This window comes from Agelaius phoeniceus, chromosome 2 (assembly GCF_051311805.1).
Source record: "Agelaius phoeniceus isolate bAgePho1 chromosome 2, bAgePho1.hap1, whole genome shotgun sequence".
Lineage (NCBI taxonomy): Eukaryota > Metazoa > Chordata > Aves > Passeriformes > Icteridae > Agelaius > Agelaius phoeniceus.
Window position 1 is genome coordinate 14,751,366 of NC_135266.1, and position 12,198 is coordinate 14,763,563.

At 39.6% G+C, this 12,198-nt stretch overlaps 2 protein-coding genes across 6 annotated transcripts in view; one reads left to right on the forward strand and one right to left on the reverse strand.

The window, feature by feature from the left end:
• The window catches only part of LOC129117519 (uncharacterized), a 415,270-nt gene that overhangs the window by 373,401 nt on the left and 29,671 nt on the right, over nt 1–12,198 (forward strand). For 3 of the 5 annotated variants that reach the window (XR_013180187.1, XR_013180178.1, XR_013180171.1), the window contains one exon: nt 2,756–2,894. The exons of the other annotated variants lie outside the window; for them this stretch is intronic. The gene's annotated coding sequence lies outside the window, so the exon portion shown is untranslated. The remainder of the gene's footprint in view (nt 1–2,755; nt 2,895–12,198) is intronic. 5 annotated transcript variants of the gene reach the window in all.
• The window catches only part of PHEX (phosphate regulating endopeptidase X-linked), a 95,640-nt gene that overhangs the window by 62,441 nt on the left and 21,001 nt on the right, over nt 1–12,198 (reverse strand). The window contains exons 4-9 of the mRNA XM_054628215.2: nt 11,825–11,911; nt 10,558–10,784; nt 7,286–7,354; nt 6,620–6,736; nt 3,506–3,589; nt 3,051–3,196 (exon numbers count right to left, since the gene is read on the reverse strand). Of these exons, the coding sequence (XP_054484190.2) occupies nt 3,051–3,196; nt 3,506–3,589; nt 6,620–6,736; nt 7,286–7,354; nt 10,558–10,784; nt 11,825–11,911 (730 nt within the window). The remainder of the gene's footprint in view (nt 1–3,050; nt 3,197–3,505; nt 3,590–6,619; nt 6,737–7,285; nt 7,355–10,557; nt 10,785–11,824; nt 11,912–12,198) is intronic.

Sequence of the window (12,198 nt, forward strand, 5' to 3'; positions counted from 1 at the left end):
GCTATATGAATTAGAGCTCTTCTCAATTAATAGTCCCATATTGCAAAAATATGGGAAGGTAAGGCAAGGGAAAAGGGGCCTGCAAGAAAGCTGGAGAGGGACATTTTACAAGGATCTATAGTGAAAGACAAGGGGAACTGGCTTTAGACTGAGAAAGGACAGATTTATCATCTGTTGGGAGGAAATTCTTTGCTGTGAGGGAGATGAGGCACTGAACAAGTTGTCCAAGTTGAAGCTGTGGATGCCCCATCCCTGGAAGTGCTCAAGGCCAGGCTGCCCTTGCCTTACGAGGGGTCAGCACAATGGGGCTCTGAGCAACCCAGCCCAGTGCCTGTGGCAGGGCTGCTGCAACAAGGGAATCTGTAGGGTCCCTTCCAATCCAAGCCATTCCATGATTCTATTAAACTAATTCTGCATTCTGAGATCTATGAGAATGATAAAGCTGCTTCTTTCAACAGCTGCAAAGATCTCCAGAAAGGATGGATTTAGAGTATCCTATTTATGGCTCCCGTAAAGCACCAGCACACCAGTAACAGGGAAGGAATATAAGCTCCTAATTTGTGCCAGCACAGCTCTGTCTCCCCCTTCACATAGCACAGCTGTACTGGAGCTCTGCCATGGCTCATTTACATCACAGCTACATACACACTTCTCTTCTTCCTCTAATAGAGATAAACCCCATAAAAATGAATTAGTACACCAAAAAGCTGAAGGAATCCCTGAAGACCTCTTACAAAGGTGTGACTCCCTTCAGCACCTGACATGACTAAGGCTGGCTATCCCCAAGCTGGTGGAAACTCCTGCAGGCCAGTGCTGAGCTACTTGGGCAGCTCACCATGGAGAGCCCAGCTCCTGGGCTGGAGTCACAGCAGTGCCCAGGCCTGGGGACTGCAGACTGACCTCTGGACACTGCTGCACCTATTTCAAGCTCCACATAGAAACTTGATTATATGCAGTTAAGGAAAATTCTGCTAAACTCGTGCCACACCATGTTAATGTGCTCTCTTCTAGTAATATTGCCCCGTGAATGATTTCACAATTCAAGATTGCTCAGCAGGTTCTCTGAGAGAGAAATTTTTAATACAAGCATTGTGAGTCTGTATAACTTTCCACCTCCAACACAAATTGCTTCTGTAGCCTAGCCAGACTTAATTTTCACTTCATTCTTTCCTCCACCTGAAACAAATTACATGAAATACTTCACCAGATCACTGTGTAAAATACTGGGGCATGAGCCATCTTTTTGTGACACTTTAAATAGTACCCAGGCTAGCAGGGTGCTCATTCAGGAAGAGGACACACAAGGCACTGGAATAAAAGTATAATTTAGGGAGAGCCTTGTAACTGAAAAGAATATGAACTTGGTGAAAAGTACCTGCTTTTTCTAATGACACTCCATCTCCTGAAATGATGAGAAGATAATTTCCATTATGAACACTGAAGCAAATCTAAAATTTTGAAATGTTTTTCTAGGAATTTCAGGTCTAGATATTTACAGTAACAAATCAAATTCATGTTGTTTACAATAAATAAGTCTTTAAAATGTCATGTGGAGAATAACAAATGAGATTACCTAAAAGAAAATATCCTTGTTACGCTTTCACAGTTCACCCTAAGGGAAATGCTGAGACCTCATTGTTCGGAGTCCACATTGAGATATTTCCTAATTTTCTCAGGCCAGATAGCAAGGTTACCTCTGGAGCAGACTCTGACATTTTAAGTAATGGACATTATCACCTAATAGATAAACATGATCTTGGTTATCAGGCCTGGGCTGTTTGGATACATTTCACACACAAGAATTTGAAGCCTGCTTGGGTTCAGTTTAGCACTATTTGCCATTTCTAACATTTTATGATGCCAATTTCTTAGGATAAGACTGGGCAGAAAATGCCTAAGCCATTAACACCAATAAAATATGCAGTGTGAATATAATGGAACTGGTTTTGCTCACCCTCTCCCCCTGACCTGTGAGGTCTTGAGCTTTGCTAAAGACAGGCATTGCAATTATTTCTGGTCTTACTCCAGCCTCCTTCTGCCACGACACACAGGCTGGCTTAAATTCTCTTGAATACTCAGATTTTCTTTTAATAAGAAACTAATGGAAAAAGTCTCCAAGTATTTACTCTGTAGTTACAAAATATATTTGCATCCAAGTGTATTTTTATGCAGAAAATAACTAATTCCCAGTTATCTTGCCAGATATGCATCCTCTAAATCACACATTTATACCCACGGATGTAACAAACTTTGAGTTAGAAAGCAGAGACAGCCCAAATAATTTTTAAAGATAGATTAATATTGGCAGCAGTAATGCTACTTATCTGAATCTTTTTAAAGAAAGGATTTTGATGATCTGTAGGCAAATCAGTAATTTTTATTTTTCTAATTTTTTTTGTTCTATTTTTACAGGTACTAAGAACTAATGTAAGCATTACATCACTAGTGACAGAGAGAGGCAATATAAGAATAATCTTTGTCCTTTTTTTCCTGAAATACATTTGGTTGTGGCCATACTGTACAATCAGCACAGATTGATATTTGGAGACAACATCTTAACAAAATCTATTTTCAAGTTCAGTAACATGCCTCAGAGACCAAATTATCACTGAAATCCCTTAGATGTCATCAATAAGGATGTTTCAAGTGGGATGTCACTTTTTCATTACTGCCCAAAGCTGTCTTGCTTCCCTGGGCAAAGCACCTCTACTGTGTTTAATCTGAGCTACCTGCATTTTACAACTATGTTCTACAGGAGTAAAGGATTTCACAAGATACAAGACCCTATAAAAGTAAGAGATGCTGAATGCTTCTGGAAAGAGCAGCTTTACTGCAACCTGCGTTAGCCATAGAAGAAATGTGTTGAAACTGAAAATTCTCCTGCTGTGCACAAGGTAATATCTAAATCCTCATTCAGACAAAACCAAACAGACTGTTTGCCTGGAGACTTGATTCCAAGAATAGCTGAAACTCACGAAAAAAAAAATAGAAAAAGCCCAGCATTTGATGTCCCCTTACAAGTGTGAGTGAAACCATCATAGGATCCTTACTTTTTCCTTTCATTTTCTAGTATCCTGAATAAATCTTTGAAGTACTGGGGAACACGGACAATCACATTTTCTGAAGGACCTATATCTTTAAGCTCAGGATAGAGTTTGGTGTCAATCACCTTCTTGATGTATCCCAGCCAGTCAAACTGCAATGACAAAGAGAAGGCTGGTTAAAGCAGATTATGGAAGAGAAATGATTTTTTAACTAAGTTACAACTTTAAAACTAATGGTTTCAATGCTTTACTTATTAAAAACTTAGAAACTATTGCACTTTGTCATTACATATGTTTTCAATCCTCATTAAAGTTGGAACTATATTTAAAAGAACATACTCTGCAAATGAGCACACACATTCCTAATGATACTTCTTTAACATGCTTCTCTGAACACTAAAGACAGTTTTAATTATACAGGTCAGATATTAAAAAAAAAAAATCAGTTCTCCCCAACCAACCTGTGGAATCATGGCACTAAGCTCTGATATGTTCATTTTATTGTACATCACTTCACTTGTTCGGTTTTCATATGGAATCATGATCTGGTGAAGAGAAAAAAATGCACAAAACCATCAAAACAAGGTTTATCTTGCAGGGACTCTTACATCATTACCATCCTTCATAATCCCAGTGCAGAAATATCTCACCACCTGTTTTCCAAGCATTTATGGCATTAACCTCTGTTTCTGAGGATTGCATTTAACTGGAAGAAATGGAACATGGTTCCTTTTATGTTTAACTTATTACTGGGAAATTTAATGAGCTGCATGTCTTCTTTGGACTTTAGCCTGATTTAGCTCTATTATGCTAAGGAAAGACATGCTAATACATAAGAGATAAAAGTACACCTTGAGCACTAATATTTATTCATTCCTTCCTATCCAGTAGAAGCCAACCTCAGATTTAACAGGTCAAATCTGAGATAGGTGTATCTTCATAACTAGGTGTGCATCTCATGTCTTTGAATGTTTTCTTCCTAGGGATTTACTCCACCTGGGGGAAGAGCCAGATACACACAAGTTTCTCCCCATTTCACCCCATCATCCTGATTTCCATAGCAGGAAACCTGAGTATATAGGCCAGACATTAATAAAGCATTCCCCAACCAGGCCTCTCATCTGTATGACCAGAAGAGATGGATCTCAGGTTCCTCTGCAGCCTCCAAGGATACAGCAAAAGAAATCCTAATATGAAGCAAGTCCTTTTATAACTGACAGGAAGGACATGCAGACTCCGACACCCTTGTGGTTCATAATAGTAAAACAAACAAAGTACAAGATATAGCTTAAACTTTTCTCAGTGTTCAAGAGAAGCAGAAATTCCTAACGGCAATTCCAGCCTTGCTGTAAGGTAAATCCTATACAATAGGCTGCATGCTGGGCAGTCTAAAGGACAGAGATTGACACCAGACTAACCAGACAGCTGGCACTTCTCCAAACAAAAATCTCCAGTAAGTGTTTATGGATTTAGTATTGCTCAAGCCATAGGGGAAAAATTATTTTCTTTTTCCTTTCTGCAAATTTCACTTATCTGAAAAATCTTTAAACACTTCTTGAAGCCATTTACTCCCTTCCCCTCAAATCCTTCCTTCTAGCTCCAGTGATTCAAACTTAATAAAAAAATCTTCCTTGTACACAAGATCTCTCAAAGCATGCCACTCCTTCCTATATCCAAAGTATTCTTGCTGCCTCCTCCTGAGCACAGAAATTCTCCATTTCATATCTTTACTTGAAAAAATGCAGAGGAACACTGGATACAGTAAAATCTCCAGTGACAAACAGGACTACCTCCATCACAGTAAGATGTTTATATAATCATTATTTTTATTAGGGCTTATGCAACAATTCATGTCCATTGACTCATGCCTAATCTCTGGACAGATGTTAGGAGGATAATTCTTACTAAAAGAACCTGTAAGCAAGCATGGCTTGTTGCATAATGATGTGCATTACTGATGCTGAGGGTTGTTACATGATCCATGTCATCTTACATGCCAGCTTCCCTCACATACTTTGTGGATTAATGCTCTGTAAGACACTTGTTAAGGAAAGCATTAAAGCTACCAGAGCTAAGGATACATCTTCTTATGCCATCACAGATAAACAGGACAAATATGTACTGTTTTCCAAGTATGCTGGGTCACAAGGAAGTATTTGTGCATTAGTCCATCCATGCTAAGTAACTGAAAATTAATATTGGGCTTGGCTTAGACGTTTAACAAAATTTCATCTCTTTCAGCAGAGAGATGGAAACACTGATTGTGCTGCTATTGTGGGTGGCCCTCACTTCTGTACAAACACAGCATCAAGAAGCATCCTGTAGACTGCAAGAGCAGGATCCAGATAGAAGACATCTGCTGCATCACCTGTCCCATGCAACAGGATTTTCTGCTAAGAGGAGACCAGCATTTCACAGGGATAGCTGTTTTCCTTGCCAATATGAAGGAAACTCAGCTCAGCTGGCAGTTCTGCAAACTAGCATCAAGTCAGTACCCTTACTTTTTGTGGTTTCCCAACCACAAAGGGTTGTGACCACTGAGGCCAACCCTTCTCTCTAGTTTTAGTAGAGGCTGAAATGATAATGAACTTGCCACTCCCATGAGTGGGGTTCCTGTAGTGTATTCCTGTAGTAGCCACGCTGAAACAGAGATATGGAGAAGCAAAAACGCTCCTTCAAAACACTCCTTTATCCCGTGGCATAAATTAAATTCCTTGCAAAAATGTCACCAAGTAAATATCAGAACCAGGTACCGGTTTTAAATGCACTTAGCTTTACTAAATTCTGTTGGACCCCTAAATTAAAACATCCTCTCTCCCAGACTACTTCATGAAAACACTTCAGGAGCTAAGGGTGGTACTGTTGTAAACACCACCTCTCACCAAGATCCAATATCCCACCTAAGTCTTGTACTGCTTTTAGACTCTTACACAGAGGATCAGCCCAGTCTGCTTCTTAAACAACAGAGATGTGTATTCTCAACACAGGTGCATGGCAGGAGCTGAGATTCTACACAGCTTCAAAATTATAGAATCACTTAGGTAGGAAAATACATGTAAGGTCTTGAGTTATGTCATATTTTTCCAGCTGCCCAGTGGGTACCAGTGAATTGCTGTAGATGCACTTCAGCTGGGATATTGATCTCATCACCTTTTTGGAAGGAGAAGCCCTAATTCCTATGGTGCCACCCCAGGCACTTCCACAGTTTCTAGCACATCAACAGCCCCTGTATCTCTGTTGCCATGTGGATCTCCATCCCCACCTCCACTGAGATGGCAGACCAAAGGACCTTGCTAATACACCCTGCCTTAAACATTGCCATGCCACCCCCAGCCTTGCCTCTGGTCAGCCTGGCTGACATTACCATTTAAAACACCAAGGGTCTTTGGCTAAGGTTTTCCCCCTGACATAAAATAAAATAAAATTAACAGTTTAGCAATTAACTAAGGGAGAAATATTATTCATCCTTTCTTCATCAGGATCTGCTCCTTTCCTTCTGCTTCTAAAATCCCTTTGCTAATGCTGTTGATACAATGGCTTTTCATTTCAAGAAAGGATTATATTGGATTACCAACCTCTGCTATTTTAACTTCCAGTTTTAGAACTGATTTCATATCAGATTCAGCTCGGGAGGCATTTGCACCCAGCAGCACTGCTGTATCAACCATGAACTTCAAAAAGGCATCTCGGTACTGTAAAGAAGGAGAAAGACTGAGATGACAACAGGATTTGCTCTTGAACAGAGTTGCAGCAGCAGACCAGAAGTGCCCAGCTATAGGAAGGGGTATATCATGTCAAGGTTGTGCTTTCCTTACCTTGAATGCCAAGCAAGGTAAAAAAGAGAAATAACACTGTAAAAATACCGGGCATGACAGAGACAGCTGCTGTGGTTCAGAGAGTACAAGTCTCAGGAAATGCAAATGACAGTTCTGGATTAGACTGACAACTTGCAGCTCTTACAAATGGATTAGACAATGTGTAAAAGTGTACACCAGTATTTTAGGCCAACTAATACAGTAACCATCATGGGACAGAAGTACTTGTATACAAGTGCAAGCTTCATTTAGGAAACTTTGCAAGAGTATTTGATAGAAGTGGAGTTTTCTGCTAGGTACCCTGCAAAACCCAAATCCAAACAAAGCACAAAACCCTTTCTCAGTCTGGAGCTCAACAAAACAAAACGAACAATTAAAGAGATGAGGGGGAAATGGTGGCTCTATTATCCAGCTGACAATACTTACAGATTTGGCTTCTGTGGTATTTTCTAGGTAATCCTCTCGAGATGACAGAGAGAGGCTTGCTTGATCAAGCTGTTAAAAACAACACAAAGTAACATTTAACAGGTAAATTCATCAGATTCAAAGACAAACTGACAAGCAGCATGGGAAGGGTTCATGTTTTTCTGACAATTACAGTAGTTGTGTGCAAATACCTAACATATAAAACACTGCACCAGTCTGAGTTGGACAAGATTTCAAAACAGGAAAATGCTACGCTGTGCTGACAGGTATTAACTAAATCACATTACTGTGATCTAGGGGGCCTAAGATGACCCCTGCAATAGCTAAGCCACCTAAAGAAAAGAATCACACGTGTGATTTAGGTGTTTAAAACAGCTACATCAATGAGTAGTAAATGCAAAAGGACTGGGTCTACAGGATCAAACCCCTGGTTCTGATGACCATGCATCCATCCTATGTCTATTTCAGGGGTACAAGAGTGAGCTTGGGATCACACCAATCTAGTGTATGCACCAAATGCCCCTGAGTGCTGGAGCATGAGAGCTGCTGTCTATTTGGGAGGCATCATCAGGTTTCTGTGACTGAAACTGAGGTTACATTTTGAGCTTCACCCTAGACCAGCACTGGGGGCTGTATTCAGTCTTTTGAACAGAGGAACTGGAACTGAAGTGCCTACCTGCCAGGATTGCATGCACAGGATATTGTTATGTCCCCAGCACTTTAGCTAAAGGTGTCTTGTAGTCCAGATGGATCTTTGGCCTTCACTTACCTTTTTCACCTACACATGGATCAGATTTCTTGGTCTACATTCACCCTAATATTGGAATTAGGCCTGAAAGCTTGAGATTTGCATTTAGTGTCTTGAGTGAAACATCTACATGGGAATATTTGCACATTGTTTCATTTGAAAGATAGGAATTTTCCTAACCAGGAAAAACTCACTATGCAGCACATATTTTATACGGAGATTTCCCAGAACTTTTCAATGTGATCAAGTTAGGTTAGGGTATGGAAGCCAAAGCTGAAAACTTCCACTAACCAGCTTTCAAACTCTGAATGAGATACTGATTGGAGCAGAAACAACTTCTTAGATGTTCTAAATATTTTTGGTTTGATGCTGCAATTGTTTTTAAAAGATAAGTCTAGTGACAATAGACTGTATTTATTCATAAAATTCATATAAGTCTTATTTAATCTAAATATTTAGGTTAAGTGATTTATATTTCACATTTTCTACATGTGGAAAATAAATAAAACCTAGAATTTAAAGTGAATGAATAAATGTAATCTTTTCCTCTACAAAACAAACCATCCTCAGAAAGGAGTAATTGTGATGCTCAGTGCAATCCTCATTCTTTGAAAAACAGCATAACTTTCTTTTCTCAGCACAATGATGCAAAAAGAATATACTCTTATGCTTTTTGTACATGTGTCTTTGCAATAGTTAACTTCAGATTATTTGGGGAATTTCAATTATGTGACTGTTACATTAAATGCTCATTTAAATTCCCTGGTCTTAAGAATTAAATTTGACAGCACATTAAACCAAGACAGCACAAATATGAGAAATAAACAATAAATGTTAACCAACAGCTTCAGCACTCATGAAAAAAAAAAAAAAAAGATCATGTTGAATGCTGAACAAAGTTTTATTTGGAGTTTCCACTTCTTTTATGACCCATTGATGATTTTGCAATGCCGAACAAAAAGAATTTTGCAATAAAGCCCTTTTTCAAGCAGATTGAAATACTGTGTGGTACATCTACACCCCAGGGAATTTGTTAAAACATGGACAAAGTAGTGCACTGGCTGATGCATTCTGCAGATCAAGGTCCTAATCAAACTAACATCAGAACACCCTACAGAATAATACATCACTCATAGCATGTTGTGCTTCACATAGATATTTAATTCCTGGGTGCCCCTAAGCACAGAGAGTGAAGGTGCTGCTGCTGCTTGTAAATCATTTCCAAGAGACCAGCAGTGAGGGTGTCCCTGCCCAGCCATTTGCTGCCAGGTGACTTGAACTGAAATATTATGACAGGAGACACTCAGGTAAACATCTCCCTGATTATACAGCTTCAGTTCTTTTGAGTGAGTCTCCAGCTGAAGAAAAACTGACAGGATCTAAACAGCATCATAGCAGAATGACATCTTTAATACAGCAAACTGTTGATTTGCTGTTGATTATCCTGGAAAATGTCCTAGAGATGAGGGAAAGTTACCCTTTAACTTAATGCCAGTTAAATGCCTCAGTCAAAAGACATAATAAAGAAGTGACTTAGAACTGACATCCACTCCAGTACCACCACAGTCCCTAAATACAATGTATTCTTGGCTACATTCCTACAGCTAGCCAAGATGCCAGCAAAATAAGGATCTTAAAGCCTTTTCTTGCTGTGATGAATGCCATCATAATTTCTTATTTGTTCCTTCTCTCTTGCCTTCAGGAACTATTTTCTTGTAGCAGTGGAGGGAAAGTCTGCTCTGGCTTCTCATCTGAAGCTCTTAAACAACAATGCATTTGGCCCAGGCACTCAGTCTTGTCACAGTTATACAATTTTATCTGGAGCTCAGTCTTGCCACAGTTATACAATTTTATCTGGAGTTTTGTTAGACTACAGGGAGGCAACATTTCTTGAGTCTTTTTCTTACTAAACTGTTATTTAATGCCATGCACTGTTAAGAGTTCAGTAATGTTTTGGTCTAAAAGCAATTTCAGGAAAATTTCAATTGGTCTAAAAGCAATTTCAGGTCTAAAAGCATTTCAGGAAAAATGTGAATTCTCTTATTTCACATTTAAAAGCACTTGGGATAAATCTGTGTTGTAAGGTGCTGTATAAGCACCAGATTAAGTGTTTCCATCTCAAGAAAAACAGCTCAAGTTCAAAATATCTGCTACTGATGGACCATTTTTCATCCTCACAGACAAAAAGCCTTCTTCATGCAGCCGATGAGTCATAAAGCAGCACACAGAATTAGATACTGAGTTCTTATTCTCATGCACATAGACCCTGGCTATTGGTCTACTGGGACATTTTTATGGGGTTTTTTCCATTTGAAAGAAGAAAACCTGTACAGAAATACTTTCCAATAGCAAGTGGTTGCTAGTGGCTTCTAGACTCCCATAAACTGGCACCTACATACATCTGTAAGCCAGTAGATAATAATAACAACAATCAAATGTAAACCTTTGGTATGTAAACGTGTTTTAAAAAAAAGAGACCATAAAACAGCATGCAAAGTAACCTATCAGAGATGCTATGCTGTACCTTCAGGATGTAGTGGTGGGAGATTTTGTCATCAGCAGCCACATACAAACGGATGAAGACAGAGCTGCTGTATTGGCCACGCAGAGTTGCCAAGGCTTGGACTAGGCTGAACCTCCTTTCTGACCACAGCCCTTCAGGTCCAATATTGGATTCCAGCACAGGCCAGCGGAAGGGTGAATGCTTCAGGATACTTAACAGGGGTTTCACATCGGCTTTTTCAATTTTATCTGAAATGTCAAAGTGTGACAACAATTACATTCCAGACAATTCAAGTCCAGCAGCAGCCACACGAGACAAAGATTTATTGGCACCAATTGATTTCCAGGAAAGGCAATCACAATAGCTGAAACTCAAAGCCTCTGCTCTGCCTGTGAGCATGGCAGCATAGAAGTCCAATCCTGTTTATCTGTATCAAGAATAAGAGAGGCAAGTCAGTGCCTTTCCAAAAAGGCAAAGGCTGGAATTAGGTAAATTAAAAAAAAAACCCCACTCCTTGCTTAGGAACTAGCATAGATATTTCACTGGTTTTAGGGAAATTGGGGGGGTTATTGCTCATAATCAAAGCTAGAGAGCCAATATCTGGACACCAAAGCTGTAGAGCAGGCTATCTCATTTGCTGTCAGTCAGACAGGCCATACTGGAAGAAAGCTGTGCAGAAAATAAATCCTGAAAGAGTCAGAAGGACAAAGGGGACTTAGAAGCCTTATTTCACCTCTGCAGCTACCTAAGAGTAGTGATGTGTTCCAAATTAGTGAACATTATCTTACAGCAGCATTTACAAGCTGAGGGAAAGCACTCTGCAAACATGGCTAATTTGCTTGACATGCAGATACCAAAGCTAAAGAGTCCAGGGCTGTCTATACCCAGCCCTGGGGTAGTGTTTTGATTCAACAGATTTAGAGAAATGTAGAAGGTGATGAGCAACTGGCTCTTGAAAATATCAATATGAGAATTACATCAGAGGGTTCTTCTGATTTAATAACCCCAGGCACTAACCCCACAAGCCTGGGGCACAGTTTAACTTCCTTTTGCACAGATAAATATCTCTTCACACTTCTGACAAGCAGGGGTTTCTCTAAAACTGACTTGTGCCTGAGTGTACCTCAGTCTCAAATCACAGCTTTAAATGTGCAAAAGACCCTAAACCCCAGTTGAATCCATATCAGCAAAATCCATGCATCTGCACAGAGCTCTGCAGAGAGACAAAAAGCCTGCCTTTATAAATGCAGGGGATGCATCTATGCCCTCCTCAAATCAATCTACTTACCCTCATTCATGCAAGATGCATAAAGGATCTTGGCCTTCTGTACAGCTTCACTGTCTCGTCTTTTGCTGATGGGTTTCTCTAGCAATGCTGAAAAAACAAGTCATTTTTTTCAATACTTTGGAAGATGTAGACATTGTTTGCCTGTTTCAGCACTGGCTTTAATCATAGGATTTATTTGATTAAGTATGAGGCTCCATGTGTACTTTCTTAAGCAGTAGCACAGACATAATTGCACCTTTTTCAATCCCCAACAGAGAAGAATTTTTTATTGGTTTATTTTAAAGAGAACTGATATAAAGCCAAATGACAGATGCAGCTTGTTACTCATCCTCACAACCAGCTACCCTCAGCAAGCTGAGGTGACAGGCAATTGT